This window comes from Aythya ferina (assembly GCF_964211825.1).
Source record: "Aythya ferina genome assembly, chromosome: 2".
In the NCBI taxonomy this organism is placed as follows: Eukaryota; Metazoa; Chordata; class Aves; order Anseriformes; family Anatidae; genus Aythya; species Aythya ferina.
This window is the reverse complement of record NC_140297.1, coordinates 37,920,964-37,948,941: the sequence shown is the minus strand read 5'-3', so window position 1 is coordinate 37,948,941 and position 27,978 is coordinate 37,920,964. Positions and strand designations below refer to the sequence as shown.

Below are 27,978 nucleotides of genomic sequence, written 5' to 3'. Positions count from 1 at the left end.
AGAGATTCAGATACGTGCAGCTGAATTAGAGTTACCAGTAACTTCTGCATAGAAGCAAATTACAATTATATAATTGGAAAGAAGGCAGTAAGAGCTTTTTAAATTATTGGACAGCCCTGTATAACTGTCAAGGAAATTTTGAAAAATACCAAAATCTTGAATAACTTAGACTATAAACAACATCTAAAGAAGGATTAAAGTGACGTAGGAACCAAGAAACATGTACATTCACTCCTCAGCAATCATGTTACCAGCAGCACTGCAGGTACAAGAATTTGCTCTGTGCCTGCTCTTTCCATCCACTAATCATGAAGTTAATGTTTCAGCATCCCAGTGACAGAGGGAAGCGCATCTGAGGATCTATACTGGTGGTTTGAGCTGCCCTTTTACTCCCTTTAAATGGAAATCTCTTCCCTTCATCTGCTCTTTTAAGATGACAGCACAAAACTACTGTCCAGTTCTGTGAAGATCTCTGAGATCTGTACTGAACTCTGTACTGAACTCTGAACAAAAGCATCGGCATCCCTCTAAATCAAACTATCGTTTTAGTTGTTTGGGCTTTTTTTGACTGGAAATGAATTGTGAAATGAATTGTAGGTATGCATTTAAATATAGAATAGCTTGATTCTTGTTTTGTCTGTTTGGTTAAATTAAATCTTTTCCTATAAAGAACAGAACTGGTACTTCTGTTCTTTTAACGTGGTATAAATGTTTATACTGGCTTCTTTTTATTGTCACTGCACAATCGCTATACTTAAGATTTACCTTCCTTAAACTCAGAGTTCTAAAAGCCCTAAATAATAATATCCTAATCTGGCCTGTATCCTGAATCATGATAGGAGTCACATCAAAGGTCAAATACATCCAGCCTAATAGAGAAGGCTTTAGTAAGACTTCTTTGCATCTGATGCCTAAAAGAATTTTAACTGATGATGAGTTGTACAAAAGGTATACTGTAAATCCTTCATAAAGGATTGTGTGTTTGTTAAACTGTGTGTATATCAAAATACTTATTCAGAAAGCAAAACTAAGACGCATAATTATGTATATCCTACTTAATCGACTATTTCATTCAACCAAAAACTTCAGTAACCTAATATTGAAACATGGAATATGAATTTTATTCATTGCACAATATCTGTTTATTCATCATTCCATAGTTTCAGAGAGCTCTAAATTCAGAAAATGTTTTGCTTTTTTTCCGTCTTTTCACATTTCTCTAACGTTTGCCGTAGTGGGCCTATGCAGTCTTAAAGGCCAGATAGGCAGAAAGCCAGCCAGCTGTGATACCAACCGATAATGGAGGAAATGAAGTTCTCATTTGCTTATGTGTTTATTTATAGACATTTCCAAAATGCTTACAATCATTGCCATTTAAATTAATATCTCAGTTTTATTATTTATGCAGAAATACTGCAATATGATTATAAACAACATCACAGCAGCACTAACAGAAACCTTTCATCGGTATTTCTGTTCAAAGGGATAATTTCTATTTCCTTACAGCTCTTCCTGCTTTATTACCTATTCACTTATCAAGTGAAGTACTACAGATTTTCTTAGTTGTTCAGTGCCCACCCATCTACAATCGGTTATGCGAGTTTTGTTATATTCCATAGATCTTCCATCATTTTATGGGTCTTGTTCTTAAACTGTCTCTCTGCAGTCCCACAGGGCTGTGCCAGTAGTCACAAGTCCCTCAAGTTTTACATTTGCTTGAAAAAGAGTTTTCTTTCCATCCTCTCTTTCTTTGTCCCTAAGAGCTTTCACTGTTACATATGTTCAATTTCCTCCACCTTCTTGGTAAGGAGAGGATATCTGAGTATAGGAGTAGCATATTTTAGAGAGGAAAATATGCCCAGGTTAGATTAATACAAGTCCTGCTCATACACCAGCAATGCATGTGCTGGTTTCCAGCTCTGCAACAGTGAGGCTGGTGCACGTGGAAGCTGCTTCAGTAAGACACTCACCATTGGAAGCTGCTTTGGGAAACATCCAAGCCAGTGGTCCTTTGCCACTAACATCTCCAGGTAAGGTGAAACATGGCACACTAAGCTGACTCCAACAGAGTGATCCTGGCAAATAGGCTTTGAATTGCTTAAGATGGAAATTCAACAGCAGGGCCTGGTGGTTAGAAGCTGTGAGCCAAAGTTTCAGCTAGTTTTGGGATTTTAATTGAAATTAAGTAGATCTGTCAGAGGGCATAAGAGATCCTCTGGGACTACATCTTCTGCTTTTTTTTCCAAATGTCACTATATGTAGATATTTTAGCTTTGTTTTAAAATAAAATAAATCATATAAAGAAATAGTTATAAATCAACAATTAAATACATATTTTCCTTCAGTCACTAATCATTTTGGTGGAGATTATAATTTAATATTTTTATCATGCTGTCCCAATATGAGCTGTTGACTGGTCTGCTCCGTGTTAATATATTCCAAATTGATCCTCTTTTTCATAAAGCTACAGATACATAACGCGTTAAAATACATATATATATATTTCACACATCTTCAATTTTAAGGACAGTAAGAAATATGTATTTTTTCTTCCATTTGAGAACTGTGAGTCTCCTTGGGCAATGATAATTCTGCTCTTAGAAACTTGTTGGAAGAAAGAGTTCCTGACTATGCTGAATCAGAGTTGCATTGCTTTCAGGGTTTGGTTTTTTTTGGTTGGTTGGTTGATTGTTTTTTCTCTGTTTTATGTTTCTTTTTGAAGAACAGAAAGGCTGATCTATTCATTTACTTATTGTTACATTTATTTATCATTTAATCATTTACCGATAATTAGTTGTTTCTGTTTACATGCACAAAGCTTGTGGGAGCATTGTATGATGCCATGCCTTTCTGTGTTGTTAGTGAAAGCACATACAGAAAAGTCAGGATAGGACTACTGCCCAAAAACATATGCCTTTTCAGGTGGATGCCTTTTTGATTTCAATTTATTGGGAAATCTATCTTTATCTCATCCTAGTTGAACATCTCTATCTGTATTATAAAATTCCTTTCTTGTTTTTGATACTAACTTTCAATCAGAGCACTCTGAACAAAATAATCTGATATTGTTTTGCAGCATTGGTACATAACCTGATTTAAATTAGCTCCTAGCAGTCACACTGAATATTTTAGTGACCTTTCTTATGTCCTTCATTTCAGTTTCTTATTTTTCTCAGTCACATTTCCTCACCACCTTCTGACATATGTTGTCACTGAGATATCATCACTAAGGACTATGAAGTGACAGTTTGGTTTCAGGTTCTAAACTAAGCAATTCTGCTCCTGAACTTACTTTTTTGAGCAGAAGAGGATGCATCATGCCCTGAAGTGTTTCATCTTTGACGGCACTATGTTTTGATATAGAATTCTAGGATTACTTTTTACCCAATTCACTCGTGCTTGCTCTTATGACCCTTGATGAATTTGGAGACATACAGTACTGCCAGAGAACAAAGTTTCTGTGTTGGAAAGCAACAAGTCAAAGTAATGATCAAGGCAGACGAAAAAGGGGGGGAAAGGTATGCTTTCATTCATTTTGTATTTTCCTTAACCTCCTTTAATGTGGATAACTGCACCACCACTTCCTTCATTAATCTAACGGAGAATTTGTTTGTGCTTTAAGGAATGCACTAAAATAAGTATATAACTATCTGCAAATGTGCAGTGCTATTTGTTACTCTCAGCACCTAAGTCTACTAGCAGTAATGAAATTAAGAAAGAAGAAAAAGGGGGAAAGAAGGAAACATTCCCACTTAACCATGACCTGGACAGGCTGGAGAAGTGGGCCCACATGAACCTAATGAGGTTCAACAAGACCAAGTGCAATATAACAAAACTGCACCTGGGTCAGGGCAGTCCCAGACTAGGAGAAGATCACATAGAGAGCAGCCCTGCAGAGAAGGACTTGAGGGTTCTGGTGGACAAAAGGCTTGACATGAGCCAGCAGTGTGCGCTTGCAGCCCGGATGGCCAATTGTGTCCTGGGCTGCATCAAGAGGCATGGCCAGCGGGTCAAGGGAGGTGACCGTGGCCCTCTGCTCTGCCCTCATGAGCCCCCCACCTGCAGCACTGCATCCAGGTCTGGGGTCCCCAGCACAAGAAAGATGTGGGTCTGTTAGAGTGGGTCCAGAGGAGGACCATGAAGATGATCAGAGGGCTGGAGCACCTCTCCTGTGTAGAAGGGCTGAGAAAGCAGGGGATGTTCAGCCTGGAGAAGAGAAGGCTCCAGGGAGACCCCATTGCAGTACTTAAAAGGGTCTTATAAAAAGGGTGGAGAGGGACTCTTTAATTGGATAGAAAATGCTAGGACAAGGGGGAATGTTCTTAAACTAAAAGAGGAAAGATTTAGATTAGACATTAGGAAGAAATCCTTCACTGTAAAGCAGTTAAGGCACTGGAACAGGTTGCCCAGAGAAGCTGTGAATGAACACCTCCACGGAGGTGTTCAAGGCCAGGCTGGATGGGGCTTTGGCCAATGTGATCTAGTGGGTGGCATCCCTGCCCATGGCAGGTGGGTTGGAACTAGGTGATCTTTAAGGTCCCTTCCAACCCAAGCCATTCTATGATTAAACTACACTTTACCATCCTGGTGTTATGCAGTCTGGAATGAGTTAAAACAGTGTAAAATAAGAACATAATTCAAGTTCACCATGAATGCAGTACATAGGAATAAAATATATACGATTTATCTGAGAATATTGTGCTTAAAATGTTGAATGTTGTTGAAAATGTACTCAAAATAATGAAAAATAGCAGTAGTAAAGATGTGAAAAATACTTAAGTAAGGTGTATTTGGATATATATTAATAATGGGGTTACTTCAACTCATACGGAAACAGACAAAAATAGAGAGGTAATGGTTCATCACAGGAAATTAGTATATAACCTCTACTTCCGCAGGAATTAATACCTGAAAGCAGTATCTGAAGTCCTTTGTGTTCTCCCACACAATTCAGAAGTAACAAAATTCTCAAAGTAAAAGTGACAACATGCACTGACAGTATACATCTGTGACATCCTTGGTGAATTTCATCAAGCAAAAGCAATTGTGCTCACATCTAATCATTTCATAGCTACTTCCACACAGAAGAAGCTTTCTCTAGACATCTGCAAAGCGAAATGCCTCTTCAAAAGTCTACTAAAAATTCTTCCTTTCCATTGGCAACAGTTTGGTTGCTAACATGCTGAAGCCATGTCTGTAAGACTGACTAATATTGCCATATTGTTTCCATGTCCTCCCCATATGTGTGTCTGTAGCCATCTGTTGTCTCTTGGCTTGCACTGTTAAATCCTTTAGAGTAAGTTTTTTTTTTCCTTTCTGTTTTTATGGCGCCAAGGAGAGTGAGGTCTTGGTCTTGATGAGGGCCTGGGATTGATACAATTAAATAATAAATAAGTTAAATTAATAAATTAAATGTTCTTTAATGTCATTTATTGTTCAAAAACAGTAGTTTCTGGTTTAAATGTCAGCATATGCTGTAGAGTATTCTGTGGCTGGCATGGATCATAAAAAAAAATATCTGTGGGTGTCAACCAACATTCATCTGTCAGGGGTTCAAGATTAAGAAGTTAAATCTTGTGTTTAGTTGCATTTAATTGTTAGATTCAAAAAATTAAAATGAAATAAATCCTCACAAAATGGAAACAATAACCACTACTTTTTTCTGTAGGGAAATTTGCATAAAAATAAATGAGATTCCATGCATCTGAATCTTGTTTAACATGTAAAACATTACTGATATCCTAAGGCTGTACAACTTGTATATATTTTGTGAATAAGCACTGGTAAGTCTCTAAGCAAGTCTTTGGCTTTAGAATTTCCTTGTATCAATGTATTTTTTTTGCCATTGTTTTCCTCTAAATGATTCAAAACCTCATGAGAATTATTTTAAAATTTGCCCTTCAAACTTGCTAAGAGGTCAGGGGATGATTTTTTATGGCTCTTACTATGTATACTGAAGGAGCTGAAAATATGACAGGGCAAATTAATACAGGAAATATCCAAGGGCTATTAACTAATAAGAAAAGAAAACAACAACAAAACCCATTTCTAGTTCAAGAAATCTCTGATTCTCAAATCTTTGCATCCTCTGGGAGAGTATTCTGGCCAATACCACTACATGCTTGTATTATTATGTACTGTTTTCATTACACGTGATGCTACCCATCTTTGACCACCATCAAACAAGAAACTAGTAAAACTAGGCCTTTGTTCCAACACAATTGTCACTTTTTGCAGTGTATTTTTAATCACATTTTTGCTTAAGCACCTTACATACCTTTAAATAGTCTTGAAGGTAGTTTCTTTTCTGCTGCACTTGCCACTTGGTAGTACTGCCAAGCTGATCAACTTTCAGAGCCATTCATCTCTGAGATGAAAGGAATTTTGCCATTCTGAGTGTTCACAAATGAAGTATTGAGATATACATCATTGTAAGCCATTGATAACCGAGGGTTTCCTTTTCCTGGAGTTTCTGGAGTAAAACAGACAAAAATTCAATTTTTCTTTCACTTCCTGACCGGTAATACTGAAAATTTAATGTTAGTATGGAAGAAAGGCATTGCAGACCTGATTTCCTATATCTGTATTCCCTGTTTTCCAGCCCCTCTAGTTCTGTGTCTGTTCTCCCATCATGTATTGGGAGAAACTTGCTTAAACTGATAAAAACAAGGTTGAGGAAGAATGGCTTCTGCCAAAACTACAAGACTTTGGCTTGTGTAGAATGCTAAATTCCAGTGGCCTTAATCATTTTTGGAAACATTATTGCAGCTTGTAAAGTGATGAGCTGTAAAAGGGTAGGATTACAATGTCGAAACTGTAAAACTTGCTGTAATCTGTTCTTGAAGGTGCTGACCACTTTTAGTTAGTCATAGCTGTTTTTCTGAAACAGTAAAATTTGATGAAAAACAGGGTATGGTAGAACCATCACTGATCTCATTATGAGTCTACTTAACTCGGGAGAGAAGGAAGGGTATAAAAAATTTATTTCCTGAGCTGTCTTTGTAAAGGTGAGAAGATAGATGAAAGAAAAGGTAATAAAAAGGGAAGAGCGAGCTTTGGACAAATGGAGAGCACCAGAACTGTATAGGCACCAGAAATACATATATTTCAAAAAAAAAAATAGCAAAGATATGGCAAATCATTAATCATAAAAGAATCAGTCTTCATGGCAAAAAGAAAAGGAGATATAACAATGTAATCAAAGTTCTGGATACAGATAAGAAGAAAGAAAAGTATGAGAATCATATATGTAAATCACTTTTTTTTTGCAGATTCAGTCTTACCACAACAATGAAAATAGTTGGAGATGTGGATACGGAGGTAGTCGAATAGATTCTTGCTTCGACTAGAAACATAAATACTAGCCTACCTTATTTTGTTAGTGAGATATAAATCAATGTCGCATCACAAATAACCTAGTTGCTTTTCATTCTCACATTTAATTTGTTATGGATCATCTGTAAGGCTCTAAATCATCAGGAATGTTGAAGATGTGGAAAAGTTTTTTGAGGACCCTGGGACTAAATTTTCAGAAAATATAGTTAAGATGTTTTACTGAAAAATAACATCATTAAATGTGCATAACTTGGTCTTGCATGTCTCACGCAGTGATTCTTTTGTTTGATTTGCTGCTTGATTTGGTTTTCTTCCTTATAATACAGCTTGCAATATTAGAAAATTGTGAGTTTATTAGGACATGTTGCTCAATAATTTGGCGATGATTTTTTGTTTTGATTAGTTATTTAGATGATTGATTGGTTTTTATTTTGTGGTCAGCCGGTTAACCTTTGAGAACTATGGCAGAATACGTCTGAATCACTGCTCACGTCTTTGTGGTACTGCATCTGTCCATTCAGCTGGAAGGTCGGTTTCTCAAGGAAGGAAGGATCATAATGGTTTTCTTTTCACTTATATTTGGTCAGTTCAAAGAGTTTGTAAGTCTCTGCTCATGCATAAGAGGGATCAAATCATCAATGCTACAAAATAAAAATGGTATCCAGGGAACTCACTGTTCCAGCACAGTGAAGCACTAAAGTTGGTGTTTACAGAATGGATCAGGGAATACTGTCTGGACAGGAATAGACAGCATCTGCAAAATACCAGTTATAAATCAGTTGTTTCATTTACTATTTCTAAAGAATTTGATTTTGGAATATTGAAAAAAATGTCTTTTTTTCTGAGGGGCTTTTTGGTTTTGCTGCTTACCTTTACAAAGCTGTAAAACATTCATAATTTGCAGAACAATTTTAGAAAGATCCTGTAAGCAGGTTAGATGTAGAAATGTTTATTAGAATTGTCTTCTGCTCAAACTGCTAATTGGAGCAGGACAATCACTAATATTGGATCAGGTCAGTGGCTTTGAATAGGAACTCTACCACTTCTGTGAGTAACCTCTTCCATTGCTGCACCACTCTCCTAAAGAAAAACATTTTCCTAATGACCGATTTGAACCTTCCAAGAGACAATTTTTGGCCTTCTGTGTCTTCTGCCACTGCTGAGAATTTGATTACATCATCGTTGTAACTCCTTGTAGTTGCAGGCTCCCAGTAATCCCCTTAACCTCCTGTTTGCCGTAGTAAGCCCAGCTCCCTCAGCCTGTCCTTCAGACCTGTAACCACCACAGTAGCCCTGCATTGGACCTACTCCAGTTTCTCCAGCGTCCTTGAGCTGATGGCCTAAAGTATTACTCAAGGCAAGGCCTCAAGAGCACTGAATAGAGGTGGATAGTGACTTTCCTGTATCTGCTGACCACACATTCCTCCTTAGGCAGCCCAGAGCACTATTTGCACTGCTTGTGAGGGTAGTGCTTTGTTAGTTCACATTCAACCCAGCAGCCACTGTAGCCTACATAGCCTTTTCAACAGGCCTGAAACATAGCTAGTTCCTTTCCTGTCTATACTGCTGCATTGCTTTTTCTTCTCAGTTGCAGAATTTTGTACTTCTTTAAGTTTCTTAAACAGAAACCTCAGAAATGTTTCTTTTGCTTAGGCCTCCAGTGTCTCATGGTCTTTCTGAATTGCAGTTCTGACACCTCCCCGTTTTGCATCACCTGAAAATCTACTGAGTATGCATTGTGCCCCCTCATATGAGCTGTTGCTGAAGATACTAATCAGTATCTCTGTAGCAGTCCATGAGTTACTGTGCTCATTTCCAACCGCTAACTGGATGTAATGCCATTGACTTAACCATTTGAGCTTCGGTGGGGGCTGACCAATTTTCAGCCCATCTACAATGCTTTTGTCCAGTCCATTCTTCCTCGTGTTGTAAATGATTAAACTTTTGGAAATGTGTTAAAAGCCTACATAAAGTCAAAGTATATTGCATCCACTTCTCTCCCTTCATCCGCATGACCAGTCATTTCATCATAGCAGGTCAAGTGTGATTTGCACTTGGTAAATCCTTGTTGACTTCTCTTGATTATTCTCTTGTCCTTTGCGTGTTGGAAATTGTTTCCAAGAGGACATGCTCCATGAATTCCAGGACTAAGGTGAGGCAGTTTCTTAGATCGTCCTTCGCACTTTTCTTTAATATGAATGTAAAATTAACCTTTCTTCAGTCATCAAGGTTGTCCTGTAGTAGCAATGATTCTTCATGGATGATAGCAAGTTGTGTTACAATCACATCATCAGCTCTTTCAGCACCCATGTGTGTATCTCATTTGATTCCATATATGTGAACACATTTGGCTTCTTTGTGTATTCATCAAATTATTGCTCTCCCACTCATAGCCATACCTTCCCAAGCTGGACATGCAGAGGTCTAGCAGCAGACTTGGCCTAAAAAGCTATAGGCAAAAATGGTATTGCTGCAGACTCTTCCATATCATCTGGCATTTTGTTATCTCCCCTAATAAGTAATAGATGGACATCTTCTTTGAACCTCCTTTTGCTGCTACCATACTTGTAAAATTCCTTCTTGTGACCCTTTAATGTCCCACATTAATTGTAGCTCCAGCTGGACTTTGTCCTTCCTAGTGTTGTTCCTGTGTCCAAGCAAATCTTGTGTGCTTGTCCTTTGTTTCCTGTCATTGTTTCCACACATGGGCTTTCCATTTCCACAATTTCCATTTCAATATATGCTTTTATCATTTTAGTTCATTAAGAAACTCCTTGCTCAGCCAAGTGGGCCTTCTGAATACCTTCTCCATAAGTGCTGCTTCTTCATGTATTTCTGGATTAGGTCCCTGTTCTATGGCAAATTAAACTTTTAGTCTTTTGCACTAGATTAGCAAGCCTGTTAACAAAGATGTTCTTCCCTGTCTTTGCCAGGTGCCTCTATTCTCTTTATAAATTGTCCTTCCTCATCAAATGAGGTGTCACAATTGAAGTAGGTGAAGCCCTGCTAGTGCCAGCAAATATATAGCCATATGTGTGGTCTGTTGGATATACCTCCTGCTAGCCAGGCTTTTCCCTTTTGCCACAGGATTAAAGAGAAAAGATAAATGGATTCTTGTCCCATTCACCCTTGCCCAAGAGCCCTACAGTCGCTTTTGAGGTAAAATGGTTTCATATCACTGCCTAATTGGTGTCTGCATGAAAAAGCAGAAAGAAATTAGAACATTATGTTACCCCAAATAGTCTTAATGCAACACCACAAATTGACAGTCCAGGCAAGCAACAAGCCCTCCTAGGCAATGGGTCTGGCTGGCATACCCAAAGAAAGTCACCAACCACTCACTGCCACCAATTACTTTGTCTTGGAGGCTCTCTGATACGGTGTCCAGTCCTGTCCCTCTGAGGGAGCTTGTTCATCTCATCTGCTGCCTGGGCCCTGCACCATTGGCCAGCCTCCCTGCTGCCAGAAGTCACAAGCCTCCAGTTTCCATTCCCTTAGGAGTGCATGTCTTTTTCCCATTCCGTCAAGCCTCAGTTGCACCTTCCCTGCCAGTGGCATAAACTTTCGCACCTTGAAAGATCTTGTCAGTCTCCTCTTTGTCATTCCCAGTGCAGCAAAATGCACTAGCTGCTCCTCACCTACTGCAGCTACTCAAACACAGCAAACAGGGCTCCATATGCACAGAGGTTGGCACAGCACTGCAGGTGACGGGCCCAGCAAGGGCAGGAGTTATGTCGTGTCGCATGTCACCACCATTTGGGTGTTGTCTTCTTATGCAAACAGTACATCTGGGTCTCTTGTGTGTCAAATGCCAAGTTAACAGCCTTGCTTATTTGCTCATCCTGCTGGCAGCACTCCTTGGTGCCTTTCCTGAGGGTGCCAGATAAATAAGAAGCTCAAAGTGCATTCACTCAGCCTTTTGCAAGATTTCCCACTTGGCAAGAAACCTCTTGCACTGTCTGTGAGTTCCTGGCCACAGTGCCTTCCTTTGTAAGCACTGGGTATGCTGAAAGCTTCTGCAGCCCATGCTGGATTCCAAATGAGCTGAAGGAGTGGTGTACTCAGCACCAGTCTCCCATGCCAAAGGAAGGGGTACTCTTGTACAGTTGAAAAGGTTAGTTTTGTAATCTGCTCAAGTGGATTGAGCTGTCCAGAAACATTTAAAAATCAATTTACTGCTGTTGTGATCCATGAATAAGAAAAAACAGTGTGGGAAACATGAAAATTTAAATTATGTGAAATTATTTTTTTTTTATTCAGGTGTAGGAGATAGTGGTTTTCCATTACTGACTAGTGTTTTTAGGAAATGGATTTTTTAATAGGAAAATACTCAAACACTGTTTCCTTTCTCCGTATTATAGCTAGATTTGTAGTGAACTGGCAATTTAAAAATTATGGTAGATTATTTCTTCCAATTGTTAGATTTCTATATGTAGTAGGAAAAGGTCTTCTGCAGGGACATTGCTTGAAGAGCTTGTATGGGCTGTGACAGAACTGCAGCCTTTAAATGAGGTTAGTCTTTCAGAACCCAGAAATTGCCAATATCAAATCAGTCCCTTTGAGGCTTAAATTGACAAGAGTATGAGGGTTTATTAACACAGAGAAATAATAAAGAAAAATAATATTTCTTTTATATTTAGCAGGCTATAGGCATGAGGAAAAAGTGCATAAGGAGAAAGTGATATTACTGGATCTTGCAAAATGCTACTGTTTTTTTCAATTGCGTTTGGATATATGCTGTATTACTGCTAAGTTTCCTTTTCTTGCCTCTGTGTCTCAGTTTGTGATAAAGATTAAGATCACTTGTATGTTTAAATCAAGATTGATTCAGGCTGATCAGTTTGGGAATTTTTTCATTTGAAATGTAATTCACACTTATGTTCAGCAATCCCCATCAAACAAGGGTATGATAAGACTGAAAGTCCTAAGAAAAAGAGCATGCTGAAATGCTGCTTTGCCTTTATATTTCTGAATTCAATTGCATTCTTAAATTAAACAAAACAAAATTGCTTGATACTCTGTGTTTAAGCTTTTTTCTTAAAAAGGTTTTTTTCTTAAAAAGTGATGACTTTCTCTGCCATATGGTCATTAAGTCAAGACTGGATGCAATTGTAAATAGCAAACAAAGGCATTAAAAGAGAGGTAGTTTCCATTGCATATACAGCTCTTGTAGCTTAAAGTGAGGCCTTAAAATCAAGAATCTGTTTTTAAAATTTGTATTTTAAATTACTCTTGATGTATCCTTATTAAACAAATTGATAATTCAAAGTAACTGTTTTACAGTATGTGAGCTGCAAATAGTTTTCACCTAAACAATGTATAAGAAGTTTTGTGTAATTGCAATTTCCTTGGCATAGAAGTGCAGGTTTTTAAAACAGGTAGAGCATGATGTGTGACTCAAATAAATATGCCAAAATTTATAATAGTAGTGCACCCTAGAAGTGTGGCATTAGATCTCATGAAATGTACACCTTAAAAGAAAAAGGAATTTTTCTGAGCTGTCAAAAGGATTGCTGTTAAAATTACTCTGCCAGAAGTGTGTATTTTTCTCCTTGATATTTTTTTTCAACTGTTGCTGTTGTACTGTTTTTCTGGAAAAGAAATAAGAACTCTTAACCTTTCATGGATAACGTAGGAGAACGTAAGCAGTTTTTTCTTAGATTCTTTAAATGAGAAAAAGGGTAGTGTTAAAAAGATTTAAACTTTAAGACCAAACCCTATTTCCATGAAATAACAAGACTTTTAAATTATTAAGTCTTTTAATAAATACATCTGGAGGTAATTCTTTTTATTTCCAAAATTTGCTGAAGAAACAAAGAATTTGAAGACATCTAAACATGTCAAGGGTTAGATTACCAATCTTACTGTATATCATAAAAAGGTGTTTGTTTGTTTAAAAATGCTAATAATGTTTTATTTGTAGGAAGAGGAATTGGAGGCCCAAATTTCATTTCTACAAGGACAGCTAAATGACTTGGAAGCCATGTGCAAATATTGTGCGAAGATGATGAACACACACCTTGGTAAGTGCAGTATCCTCTATTAGCCTGCTAATCTTTGCGAAGGCTCTTCTGATGTTTGTATTACAACTGAAATAATATTTATGTAGTACAGTGCATATTATTTTAGAAGTCATAACGAAAATTAAATTAATGTACCCAGTTGTTCTATCAGATTCTGCCAACCATGGTACCTTCATTCTGTCATACCTTTAAATTTGAGAGTGTGTTAGCCACTGATGATGCTAAGAAAAAATTAGAGGCGTTTTAGCACAGATGGTCTTTGTTCTTAAGATTTATTTTCTTGTAAGAGGCTTGCTAGAACTCACAGCTCATTTTGTAAGCCCGTTTGCAGTTCAGTAGTCCCAGAATGATACTTGGTGCATGTAGTGATAGCTGTATAAAATTCATATACTTTCATTAAATCTAACACCTGCATGGTCTATGCCGATCACCTTCTTTATGTAAAAATGTGCTACTGTAGGCAGACTACTTTGTAGTATTTTGCTTAGACCAGGAGAAATATATTAAGGTAGGAGTTCTATTAGGAAAATAATCAACAAAGACGCTAATCTGTAATTTGATTTATATGTTGCCAAGACAAATCAGAGAAAGTAAACAAAAAGCTTCAGTCAATTCAGTTATAAATATACTTAGCTAGGCTTTGATAAAAGCAGCATTTTTAAACTGTGTTGAACCAAAGTCCAAAAGTTACTATATTTAGTTATGTGCAGAAAGCACTGTTGTTAAGAAATCAAGGCACGACTGCAATAATTTTAAGATTTGTTTATAGCCTACAACATCACAGTCCAAGCAAAATAATTTGAAGTTGAGTGTTTCAGTGGGTAGAACTAAATATATGACACCTAAATTTACCAGATCAAAAATATCAGATGTGAAAGCCACGTTGTACTTGTATTTTCATTTTCTTTTATGTGAGTGTCTGTATAATTTTAGTAGCCACTGTTACGATCCTAGGAAAAGCTATAAATACTGTATTATTTGAAGTTTGGAATCACAGCCTTCAAAAGCCAAGTGTAAACCTCTAAGCCCAACAGGTTTATTCTGGTGTAGTGTATTGCTTCTGTGAGGGCATCTGGGCAGTGATGAGACTGGAGGCAAGCTCAAGGCATTATTTGCTACTGAAATAATGAGGGAAAGAACAGTGTATCAAGAAAAAAAGTTAAAGTTTCTTTCTTGGCCTACTTTTGGGGCCAGTATTCTCCCAAAAGCAGCATGGAGCTGTTTACTACCCATGAAGGACAGGACAAACAACCTCCTGTGCACCTCTGGCTGTGGGTGTGCACTGGGTGTACCAGCACTGCTTCCAGAGCCCTCCAGCCTAGTTTCTCCTAGTTCACTCCCTGAACTTCTTCACAGTATTCCTGCACATCTTGTCAACACCGTGGGCTCTTAACTTTATAAACTTGGGTTAGACTAATGCATTTAAATCCTGTAAAGATTAACAGTTATGCATGTGTCCTGATTTTAGCTAGGATAGAGTTAACTTTCCTCCTAGTAGCTGGTATGGTGTGTGACTTGGATTTAGGATGAGAGTAATGTTGTGGTGCTGAGATGGCACCAACATTCCCAGTTCTTGCTTTCATAGCAAACTGAAGAGTTTAGGTGTCTCCAGATGAGCTGTCAGATGACCCATGAGAAGGCAGAAATAGAACCACCATGGTATTAGCCCGTATGACCTGAAATCTGTCAGTCACATTCATCCTGGTGATCTGAGCAGCATGTGCCATCAGACTGCCCAAGAAAATGGATTCTCTGTAGCACCAGAGAGCACCCGCTGAGGATTATCTCCTGTATCCATCACTTCTCGGGGCTTGAGGGAATGGCAGCAAAATAAAACTCAGAAAATACGTGGTCATTTCTGGGTCAGAGGAAAGGTTAGCAAGGGCTGATGTTGCAACTAGTCCGGTACTCCTTCAGGTATCTCTTACCCATGAAAATGACTTCATTTCTGAGACAACAGAACAGATAATAATGAATTATATTGCTCCTCTTGTAATCTTTGGGACACTTAAGGATGTTATTTCTTCCTGTAAGGCTGAGTTTTTCTGATTTCATGACCCAGCTTTTGGCTCTTGCAGCTTTCTTGATAGCAAGATTGAAAATCTTCATGTATCTTAGCTATATAAAGTGATCAAATAATCTCTCAACAGTGTCTTTACTTTGGGTTGCTTTTTACACCAGGTCATCTTTGTGGTCTTCCTTTCAATTTTTCAGGGTTTCCACATGTTTTTTGTAGTGTATTAATCAGATCACAATAACCTGTACTAGCAGTAGGCTCAGCAAAGTGGTCATTTAACAAAGGGAAGGTCATCTGTCTACTTTTACATAATATTCCTCTTTTTAAACATATTTAGTGCAGCATCACATTAGTGCACTTTGAGACAGTGGTAGGTTGAGGTGATAATCCACTATGACCTTTAAAATTTTGTGAATCGCAGCTTTCTAAGCACAGTATTTTATCCTGTTGGCATAGTTAGAAAATGTTTATTTCCATATGTGTTCCTTGTATTTGATTATGTTAAAATTCATTTGTTGTTATTTGACTTTTTTTCAGTCTAAGTTCTACTTTTTAAATTCAATAAAGTTCTTATTGAAAACATTTTTAGATGGCTGTTTAAGGCAGTTTTTGCAAACTTCATTACTTGATTTATACTCTTTTTTCCTGTATTGACTGCATTACATTTGCAGGTCACTGTTTAACAAAACAACATTAATTCTAGCTTATGAAATTGGATATCCAGTGACCATTCACCACAGAGCTATTCAATTTACACTATAAATTAGAACAATCAAACAATAGAATGTTCTTTCACTTACAAGAGGGATCTTGATGACAGTCAAGGACAGTTTCTTCATGACAGATATGTTGCATTATAGCACTGGTATAATCAAGATAACTATGAAGACATTTGTTCTGTTTTGAATTCCTAGTAATTTATAGTCTATTTATATCAAATCCAGTTATACCAAGTGTATCTTTATATGATATCTTTTTAGAAAATAATTTTGTTTAATTAAAATCTCAGTCAGAATTCTCCTTTGTCATAGAAAGTTATCACATTTCTTTACCAAGAACATTGTGTTTTCTATAGGTTTCAGCAAATAACAGCTAATATTATATTTTCTTTGCATAGTGCATGAGGGAAGACCACAGGGATAGAACAGCGGTTTTTATTTTGTTCATATATTCAAAGATGCTTTCATTAAATGTTTATCTATTTCTGTAAATAACACACACAGTGTACCACACAGCAACGGCATAATTAACTGCTTGTAATATCAAGGGATGTTACCATGGAAATGAATGATGGTTGCGAAATATTACTACTTAGTGCTATGTGTAGAAATTAGAAATAGTCTTTTGATCAGAAAAACAGAGGAAAGTCATTCTGTGATATTTGTCTCTTTCTTAGGGCTGAGCGTCAGAAAGAGCTTTAATTTTCTTCCCCCTCTCCCTTCACCACTGAAGCATGGCTAAGGTGGAATGCCTTTTAATGCCTCCAAAGACAATTGTTGAAATTTGTGTATATAAAACTGGCAGACAGGAGGCAGATTTTGCTTCTGTTACAGCCCTTCTCCACCAGCTTGTCTTAGACTTAAAAAAAAAAAAAAAAATTTCCTCGTGTTCAATTTTTCCATTAATGAAATGAAGACACATCCCATCTTGTAAGCCTATCCTGTGTCTTTGGTCTTAATATAAATGCAGAATAGTACTCAGCTGATAGTGAAAAAGTATATTTGCCATAGCTATTACTATCCCAGCATTATCACCGATATACATGTATTTTCCTGATGTTTCTTTTTCACATACACTGGCCCTTTTCAGGAAATAATATGGTCGCATGTGCCTTTATTAATGAGGTAATGTTCTTCAACATTTTTCTTTCTTTGAGGTATTTTTCTGCTAGTGCAGATAAACACTTCAAGGCTCAATGATTCAGAAAGCTGTAATATACTGGTTAAATATTGCAATATTGTAACCTGTCATAATGTTACTTACTTTATGAATAATTTTGATTGCTTTCCTCTTTTCTTTTGACTATGTGGAAAGAAAAGCATCAAAGTAGCAAGTGCATTCAGAAGAATATTTTTCCTGGTAAATGTGACCTTTGTCTGATAGAGCAGATCATGAATAATTTGTCTAAGAGATACACACTCAAATATCACTCAAAAGGCACCACAATATCTGCTGGACTGCTCCTCTCTTGTCCTTCACATTCGACATGGGACTGATTTGGAGGTCTTAGTTCAGCATGGAGTGAGTCCAGAGGGTCTCTAACAGCAAAGGTTCAGCATGTCCCAGACTTGAGACAACAGTGTTGTTAAATGGCAGTTCAAATGGCAGCAGTTAATAATACTGCCGTCTGAGATCTGCTTTTCTAGAATCTTTAGAGTCTGGAGCCTGTCAGTACCAACCCAGGATTAAAGCACAGTGTCTTAACAAAAAATGAATTAAAACTCTGGAGAAGTATCAATCCTCCATAGGCAAGCACTAATAGGAGAGGTTGTGAAGGATGTTTATGAGCTTGCCAGGTTTGTTGCAGAAAGAAAATTGATGAATTTTAAAATGTCATCTGTTTATAAGGGACAGGAAACAATCCATCATCACAGTTCTTAAGACTGAAGGACCTGACATTAGTTTCCAGCAGAGATAATAGTTTCAGATCTCCAAGTATGTAAAAGTTTACCAAATAATCAACACGTGTAGTACAGGAAGTCCTTTTCATGAGAGGCAATTTAAAGGAACATTGGTTCCATATTAACTCGGATATGTGGATCTTTATATAGAAACTATTCTTTTTTGATGGGCAATTCATCAGGTTATGAATGTACAGAAACTAAGGTCATTCCACACTTGCTTTGCTTAAGGACAGCACTATGTAAATGTAGGCGGGTTGCTTCCACAGCTAGCTGAGGTCCAGGAGCAATTTAGCTGCTCTCTCACAGCATAGAGCCTCAGATAATAAGCCCTGTGGACTCATATCAGCTCTGCAAAGAGCTAGCTCACATGGTTCAGCACAACACCCTAGAAATACATGCAAAGGTACCCAGTTATACAGAGTAAACATAAGTCTGCCTGATTTTATTAGTTTCATCTTAGTTCTGGCACAACTTAACTTGAGCCAGCTGCTAGACAGACATTCATTTGGGTCTCTGAAAAACATTGCTCAGTATCCAGGTTTTTAAATCACTTCTTGTCTTGAAGGCAACATCACTAAAACCTCTCAGCTCTGACCTGCACCTAGTAAGTTTTTACCCTTAAGCATGCTGGCTTAGCTGGACCAAAGCAAATAAATCCTTCTCTGAGCTATCTGTACAAGGCTGGTTGAGTTGTCCTTACAGTGCATTTTCTAATGTTTCTGCTATCTGTAATGTGTTGCTATGTCCTTCACCAGTATTACAGTACATCTCTGGTCCTCCAGTATCATTAAAGAAGGGAGGTCAAAAGGTGAAGATTTCATCCCCCTTCTTTTAAATGCCACTGAAATGACATAATAGCTCTAGGCTTTCATATGTAGACTACATAACTGTACATTTTTACAAAATGCCCAGAAGTTACAGTGTCACAGTAAAAAACAAACAAATAACAAGAAATATAGTCTTTTACCTAACTAAGTGGCTTACTATTCACAGAAAGCATCTTTGGATAAGATCATAGGATATGTCCCTTCCACAGGCATCAGGAAATTCTGGCAATTGTTAGACTCACTTACACTTATACCGCCTGACATGTTCCAGACAAACATTATTCAGAAGTCTCATTAAACATAGTTCAAAGCCACCTTTTCACTATAATTATTGCAAACGGTGAGCATGGAAGAAAAAATATAAAAATACAGGAACAGAAACTTACAGGATATAGTTGGTGCATAATTTTAGTCACTGTGTGAAATAGCACCTTTAAAACCTTAATTAGATTGGCTTCATCCATCCCTCTTTTAACAGTCAATGGAGTTGTTACCGGGATGCATTTCATTATAAAGATCACTTGCAGTGGGGGAGGGAGAGGAGGAGAGAGTTTACTTAATTGCTCATTATTTAGAGGCTGATATATTACTCAATATAGATCTGCATGCAGTACTTGTAAAATTTCTGCAATATAGTACTGAATTCTTGGTTTAAGTACCATGTGAAGAAAGGAAAGGTTATGAAATTTTTGTAAGTACAAAATGAAATGGAAATTATTCTGCTGCCCTGGGTTGAAATGAAATGCTTTATCATTTTTTTCTTTTTTTTTTCTTTTTTTTTTTTCTTTTTTTTTTTTTTTAGGTAATAAGTACATTAAATTAGTTCCCTCATGCTTAGGATGTAAATAAAACAACCCATAGTTCATAAACTCAGTGCAATTAGAAATGCTGTAAGTAAAAAAGGTCACATCAAACAGTCCTTTAGTCTAAGGGGGTTGCTGCTTTGGTTAAGAATAAAGATGTAAAATAACCTGTAAAAATCACTTACAGAACATTAACAGATTTATTAAACAATATGGGAGTGGTTACTGTGAAACAAATATTTGTTATATAGCTTTGGATTCAGATTCTCACTTCTGGTCACACTCAATTTATAAATATATATGTGTGTAGGAAGAATAAAAGTGTAATTCTTTGTGCCCCATGAATTCAAACCACCTTTTTGTCTCTTAAAGGTAACTCTTAAGGTCAAAAACACACAGTTAACCAGTAGAGAGCTGCTTTGTTTCTACAACTGTGCTAATCCTGAAAGTCCCAAATGTGATAGGCACCTACAAACCCTTTCATTCCGGCAGTCTTGATGAAAAAGTGAAGATTTAAATAATGAGGCTCCCACACCCTATCATTACCTAAATTAACACCTTTCCTTGCAAGTTTCAGCAAATTCTTGTCACGGTGTTTAATTCCATTGATCCTTTTCCTTCACTTCTTGTAGTGAGCATCTTCCTACTACTGACAACCACTGACAATCCACCCTTTCATTCCCATCTTCTCTCAGGCATTGGATTGTCTTATGATGTCAGCTTTAGAGGAATTAAACCTTTATACATCAAATTCTGGCATGACTAAATTGTTAATTTCCCCATTATTTCCATAGATACCTATTGTATTCTTATGGTTGAGCCTTGACGTTGTTTTGCTTATTATTATTTTCTTCAAGATCTACCTTTGATTTAAACTGCCAAGTGAGCAGGGACATATTTCGTAGAATCACAGATTCATAGAACAGTGGAAGGGACCTTAAAGATCACCTAGTTCCAACCCACCTGCCACAGGCCAGATCGCCTTCCACTAGACCAGGTTGCTCAAAGCCCCATCCAGCCTGGCACTGAACACCTCCAGGGATGAGGCATCCACAGCTTCTCTGGACAACCTGTCCAGTGCCTCACTGCCCTTACAGGGAAGGATTTTTTCCTAATGTCTAATCTAAATCTTTCCTCTTTTAGGTTAAGACCATTCCCCTTTGTCCTATCAATATCTATCCAATTAAAGAGTCCCTCTCCCCTTTAAGTACTGAAAGGCTGCAATGAGGTCTCCCTGGAGCCTTCTCTTCTCCAGGCTGAACATCCCCTGCTTTCTCAGCCCTTCTACACAAGAGAGGTGCTCCAGCCCTCTGATCATCTTCATGGTCCTCCTCTGGACCCACTCTAACAGACCCACATCTTTCTTGTGCTGGGGACCCCAGACCTGGATGTCGTGCTCCAGGTCGGGCCTCACCAGGGCAGAGCAGAGGGCCACGGTCACCTCCCTTGACCCTGCTGGTCATGCCTCTGTTGATGCAGCCCAGGACACAGTTGGCCTTCTGGGCTGCAAGCGCACACTGCTGGCTCATGTCAAGCCTTTTGTCCACCAGAACCCTCAAGTCCTTCTCTGCAGGGCTGCTCTCAGTGAGTTTTCTCCCATTCTGTGCACTTGTCTGCAACTGCCCTGACCCACGTGCAGCACCTTGCACTTGGTCTTGTTGAACTTCGTTAGGTTCACATGGGACCAGTTATCTAGCTTATCATATATGATACGTTTCTTTCACTCTTCACACTTTGTTTAGCCTTTCATGGTCGCTCATCGTGTTCAGAATATATGTCATCTTTAGAAGAAGGGCATAGAGCTATTTGAATGATGCTAGAAACCAACTGTTTTCACAGAAGAGGACTGCAGTGGTAGATGGACCAGGTGACACTGAAAAGTTCCCATCTTCAGAACAGAGCAACAGCATGACTCAAAATTTTCAGAGGGAGCAAACCTACCCAATCTGCACAAGATATTCAAAAGTGCAGTGAGAAAAAAAAATAAGGGAAACGGGAAAATGACTTTCCTTTAACATGTGTTTATAATTGTTTTTATTAATGGGAATTTAACTACACTTCACAGCTGGGCTCAACTTGCTTTTCAGTTATAATCTGGGCTCAAATCCAGTACTGTTGTCAATAATCTATTTCTAAGGACTTATGAGTAAGTGATACAAATATGACTCAAGGCTTGAAATATCATCTTTTTTTTCTTTTTTTTTTTTAAGTGAAAACTAGTGTAAATTGCAATCTCTTCTACTAGCCACAGCAATTTCCCGTGCTGCAAGTGACACTGCTGAATGGACATATCATAGAATTCAGTGATTTCTGACATCAGACTTCTCAGGAACAATAAAACAGATCTTGCAGTCATTTTACCCCAAACAGAGATGCACTCCATGGATACCTAAAAAGTCTTAAAGAGCATAACATTTGTTTTAGTAATAATGCCCCATCTTCTCATGGCATGTTTGACACAAATTTCTTCTTCTGTTACAGAAATGCCATAGATGTAAAAGGTTAGAAACAACTGTTTGCAATGAACAGAGAGACTATAGTTAATAGTAGAGTGAGATTTCCTAAATCAAAAAAGTCTAAAAAAAAAAAAAAAAAAGTTATAAAATACATGTGAGTAATAAAGACAAAATAGTTTGAGTGATACAATGAGGTTTATAAATCACCCCTATTCTTTCTTCCCAGCCTCCTGGAGATGGCACTTCAAGTTAGTATCTTTGCTTTATTAGCCTCAGTCCTTAAACAGAATAGAAAAGTCCTATAGCTGTAGTCAGGATCCATAGTTTCTCCATCTGTGCTACTTGAAAATTGAAAGTACTTGTTTCAAACTGAGTATTCCTTCCTAATAAAGAATAGTCTTTAGTTTAGATGTTTTAGGTTTTCTTCTGGTTAACTTACTCATTCATTCGATACATGACATGCGTCATAGAAAAGGGCCTTAAGAATATTCAAATGAAATCTGGGGCATTTATGGATGTTTACTGTTAAAACTTTCAATCTGTCCAGGTTTTTATGTGGCATTTAACACAATGGTATTTGAATAAGTCATTCTGCTTGTAAAATCAGAAACAGTTTTAATGAATTCAGCCATACAGGAAGGAGAAAACCTTGTGTTTTAGAAACCTCTGCATGATCTACTATAACTGCCTTTTACACAGCCACAGCAATTTTAAGGTGTAGTGTCTGCAATCTATTGCAGTATGAAGAAAGTGTTTAGATTGTAAGGAAGTGAAATAGTGAAGTTTTCTCTTAGGACAGGTTCCAATTTCTTATAGCTATTAAGTTTGTCACTTATGCAGAACGAATTCTTATTTACTTGTCACTTCACACTACAGTGATTTTTTTTTTAATTCTAGTGAACATAAACAGCAACAGGGAGACAGGAAGATTCACAGAAGGAGAGAGGGGAAAAAAGTCACTTTGAACTTTAAGAAAAATATGTTGATTGTAAGTGCCCAGAGGCTGGTGGTCCTAGTAGGCGTTTGTAGTCATGGATAAAGAGGGATGCACATGAAATGTGCAGATGTCATTTGTCTCAGCAATGATCAGGACCATACATTCATGTAAGCAGTATGGGATAGTACAGTATTTTACCACCATTGGGGCCATAGTTTCTAAAAAAAAATTTTAAATGAGCTCTGTATAGCCAGAGGATGCTCTCTCACCTGCATTGGGAGGCATGGTGTCCATGCTTGTTATACATTCTTTTTGGAAGCACAGGATGTCTGGGTATACACTCTTGTCTTTGTACACCATGCCACTGATGCAGACATAATGTGTATGTTAAGCATTATTTGCTCTTAATATGTAAATTAGAGTTCATAGTTAGAGTTGATCTTGCCTTTGAACAAAAGATGGAAAAAATTACCTCATGACCCCTCCAGTCTCGTTCTCTACATGTCTGCAATTCTATGCATTGCTATGAGTTGATGATTGGTGATTTTTTACCATATATTTCTCTGATTTTGCAAGCATTACCACACATTAAATATTAACTCTGATTTCATAAAAACAATCATACAAAAGGGTTGGAATATGTGGCATGAAACCGAAGAGTCGTCTGTGTGCCTTGACATCTGCTTGAACTTTGTTTTTTTTTGTTTCCTCTTTGGAATAATACAGAGCTGAGGTAACACACTTATCTCTTCCTTTTCTACTGATGACCTTGGCAATTAAAATGTCTTTTTGCCTTCTGACTTTGTTTGAACCAGGTTCTCCATAATGGAAAGCTAGGGTGAAAAACATAGATTTAACATGATTTTGGCACTGTTGATTGTTCACAAATCATTGATCAGAAAACTAGTATTTCATTAATACTGAAGCTTGCAACCATTTGTGGTTAGCCCCTCTCAGCAAGAAGCACCTTCCCAGAAAGGCCACATAGAGCCTGGGTTAAAATAGAAATCATTAGGACGGAGATGGACTGTGAAAAAGAAGTGGTACAGAAGAAAGTGAAGAACCTCAGAGAGCAAGGATGTTAAGGTTATTACCAGGTTCAGTTTTCTCCACATACACCCAATTTTGTGTCAGTGAAAGTTAAGTCCATGTCATGCACCTGCAGGGCTGTAGTTCTGCATATCTCCTTCCTCCCTGGTGGGAGTGAAGAAGTGCATGTTTGTCTTCCACATGTAAAACCATGAAGGGATGGATGCCTGAGAGGACCTTGGGTACAACAGACTAGTTTTCCTGCTGGTGCCACTACCTGTCTTAATTTAACACTGCTTTGGTTGGGTTTATTGCAGAATCTGTATTGAATTCATGCTATTATTTTAAGTGAATATTAGTTTACTTAATAAGCATCTAAAATAGCTAGGCCAAACATAGCTTTTCCACATTCAGAGAGGAAATTTGGTCTGTAAAACTGTTTTTGAACAGCCCCTTTCCCTGGCTGGGGAACTCAGCAGTGGCTCTGCTCACCATCATGCAATATGTAGCAGCTCAGTCATCAAAGAGCATAAGCCTTCTCTAATTTTCCTGCTAGGAGCTGCTGTGGATTATCTTCCTCTTTCATCTTTGTACAGCGAATGATAGCATGCCTTCAGTCTAAATTTTAGAAGTTAAATTAGGGAGAGGAAATAGAAATCTTGCTTTTTTGATAGTACTTGTACAGTGAGTTGAGCATCTGAAATTAGTTACAATTTGGGAAAGGGGCAGGAAATGGAAAGTATTTCATCTTAATTCTACAGTTGTTTCAGCTAGCCTATTGCTACCCAAATCACTACTTAATGCATTGTTTTTCTGTGTTTTGTAGAAAAGAAGGACAAAAATGCAATAGTGCGTATTATTGCTCTACTTACAGTTGGCTTTAAAGAACAACAGGGCAGCTGATCACAGTCTTCCTAAGGAAATAGTTATTAACTGGTCTGGTATTTATCAAACTTAAATAAATAAGCATCCAAAATCAGTTCTCATCCATTACATAAAAAAACATCCCTTAGGTTATGAGTCTTGTTCGAGGGCAGCCATTATAGCACATAACATTGCTGACTTCTGGGGACAACAAATGGTTTTATGTCTCTAGTATTTTTGAATTTTAATCTCGAGTGCAATTAGGGTATAACAGTTCATTTTGTGAAAATAAGGCATTTCTTAACTTTTGAACATTTACCAATAAGATATTTCTAGCATAGAATCAAACTGGACTTGATTTTCAGTAATCTAATATTCACATAATCAATTGTTTTCAATTTATTGCATCGATGTTTGTTTTACAGGTAGGAAGGTGTTTTCAGTTCCTAATTGATACCTGCTTTAAAAAAATAGTTCATTATTTTATGAAACAAATATTAGAAATTAAAGGTACTAATATACAGCATGAGATAGGGGGGGAAATTAATATATGGCCAATTCATATACATAAAACAATTCTCTCAAAATACTGTAACATTTCCTATGAAGGAAGATTAAGTGATACATCTCTGCTAAATGTAAACATCCTTCAGCTAAGCAATATCATATCAAATGTCATGCTTCCCCACACTCTCAAGAGTGCTAGTGGTTTTTAAAGTATTTTCAGTTATAAAGATGTATTTTGAGATACAGAAGAGTAAAAGAGGAAGCTTTTGTCTGCACTGGAGAGTGTAGTTTCCCAGTTCATCTCACTAACTGACAGGTCTGGGAGGTCCCAGTGCAGGAAAGAGGGCTGGATGAAAGTCCCTCAGATGAGGACTGCCAAGCCCTCGGCACAGCTCTTCACTGTTGGGCAGCCCTGGAGGTAGGTACTGAGTTGCTTGCCATCCCTCCTCTTCTTCCCACCTCTGCTTCTGGCCAAAATGGATTGCAAAGCGTGGTCCCAACTGGAGGACGTGATTGAGGAGGCACTCATGCAGAATCACATTGCCTTTATGCTTCTTTCCTCGGAGGATTTTTTTTTTTAAATTCTTCTCTACTCATTAGTGAGGGAAAAAGAATTAGCACTGATCAATTTGGACTCCATACTTAGCACTTATTTGGTAGATAATAAACTCTGCATTCAAAAGGGATGAGTGTAATAAATTAGAAGCCATGTGCTATTCGAGGACATATTTAGAAGAAGAAAAATCCATTGCCAATTCCACAGGGAAACCTTCATTCTGTTTCAGTGTACTAGAGAAAGACTTCCCGATTTATGACCTTATGTCACAACTGTTACTGGGGGAAAAGTGGCTGATTACAGTGATTTGCATCTTGGGACATTTTTCTGCGCTAAGTGGAAGTGTGCTCTTTGAGTCCAGAACTCTTTGAGGCCTTAGAACAAATTCCAAGTGGGCATTCTTCAAAAATAGATTTTAATGATTTTAACTGATTAAAACAAATAGACCCTGTATATCCAAGATGTACATGTATGTCATACGGTACTTGTAAATTCAAGGAAAAATGTTAGAAATTCAACAGTTCAGTATTAGAAAATTCTGCTGTATTTCCAGCCTTTTTTCTCGTTCTTTTTTTTTTTTCTTTTTTTTTTCTTTTTTTTTTCTCTGAAGGCAATATTAAAATCTGGTATTAATAATGCTAGAGTAAATATATGATGGTACAAGCATTTATATTAATTTTTACTGCTGGCTAACTTTCATAGCTCTATTCATAAGTTCTTAGAAATCTCAATACCTTTCTTCACAGTAACAGATGTTTCTTTGTAGCAATGATAGATTCTTTTTCATTCTTTTGAAATTCTGCCTTAAAGAACACCTGTAAAGAACAGAAATAGTAATAGTTTATTTCTACATCATGTGGAAGGTCAGCTTTTGTTCTCTCTCTTATTTTCCTGTTCTTTTTAGATTTCCCACATTTGGTCTTCAGCAGGTTTGAGGTTTGTTTTGAATTATTTTCTTGGTCCGTCTGCTTAGTTATTATGCATACCTTAGTTTTTAATACATATTTTTAATTTATATGAGGGATCAAACACTATAGAAATGTCTTTCTTTCTAATGTTCAGAAATAGAAAAAACAGCTAAATTCAACAATTCAGATCATGATTATGTATTGCTTTCCTCCCTGTGAAGACTTGGACTTTGGATTTCAGATTTTTAAAGTTCTGGACCTTTTTAAAAGTAGAAAATCATGCATTGCTTGTTAAACAGTGGAAATCACTATCTAAAGCATAATTATATAAGTAAATATCTATATCTTTTATTTATCAAATTGAGAGACTAGACAATTTAGATGTGAAATGTTAAAAAGGCAAGTAAAATGTTTAATTTAGTGTGTTTTCTCTCGGATCTTGTTGCTACATATTTGTAGAAAGATCTAATTTTACATTATTTTTAGCCTTCATAATGCAGTCTTTCTGATGTGAGATTTATACTAGACTGTTCGGTTGTATTGTTTGACTTCATTGCTGCAGGAGTCTGCTGTATGATAAATCATAAGTGCTAAATAATGTAAACATGGATATCCTTATTCAGATGGTCTGCTAACACAAAGATGAGTCTTCCTAACCCCACTGTTGCTCTTAACCTTGATCTTTTGTGAACTCATCCTCCATTGCCTTTTGTTGTTCTATCCTCTTTTATTCCTTCTGCTTCTCAGATAGCTTCTCTACAAGGGCATTTAGTGTTAAGGCTTGGATCCTTTCCCCTCTTTGCCCTTTCTATTTGTCATTTATGCCCACAACCGACTTCTGGTCCACAAACAGTTTCAGACTTATTTATATGTGGTTCTTAAATGCACATTTCTACTTCTAATCTTTATTCTTGTCCAGTCTCCCACATACCACTCTTTTGATATTTCTTCTGTAAACACAAAACTTCAGCCATGTTGCACAATGTTTTTACTTGAAACTTCATTTTGTGTCAAAGTTGGCAGCAGCATCATATACATCCTTGTCAGCATGCTCTGTAACATTTTTGGCTTTTCAGTGGTTCAGGCCCTGAA

General features: G+C 37.3%; 1 protein-coding gene across 5 annotated transcripts in view; it reads left to right on the top strand.

Annotated features, from left to right (window-relative positions):
* TBC1D5 (TBC1 domain family member 5) overlaps positions 1-27,978 on the top strand; it is a 318,666-nt gene that overhangs the window by 278,553 nt on the left and 12,135 nt on the right. For 4 of the 5 annotated variants that reach the window (XM_084509911.1, XM_084509910.1, XM_084509908.1 and 1 more), the window contains 2 exons: positions 9,458-9,487; positions 13,259-13,358. In XM_084509911.1, the coding sequence (XP_084366037.1) occupies positions 9,458-9,487; positions 13,259-13,358 (130 nt within the window). The remainder of the gene's footprint in view (positions 1-9,457; positions 9,488-13,258; positions 13,359-27,978) is intronic. The other variant, XM_084509909.1, reaches the window with a different exon arrangement.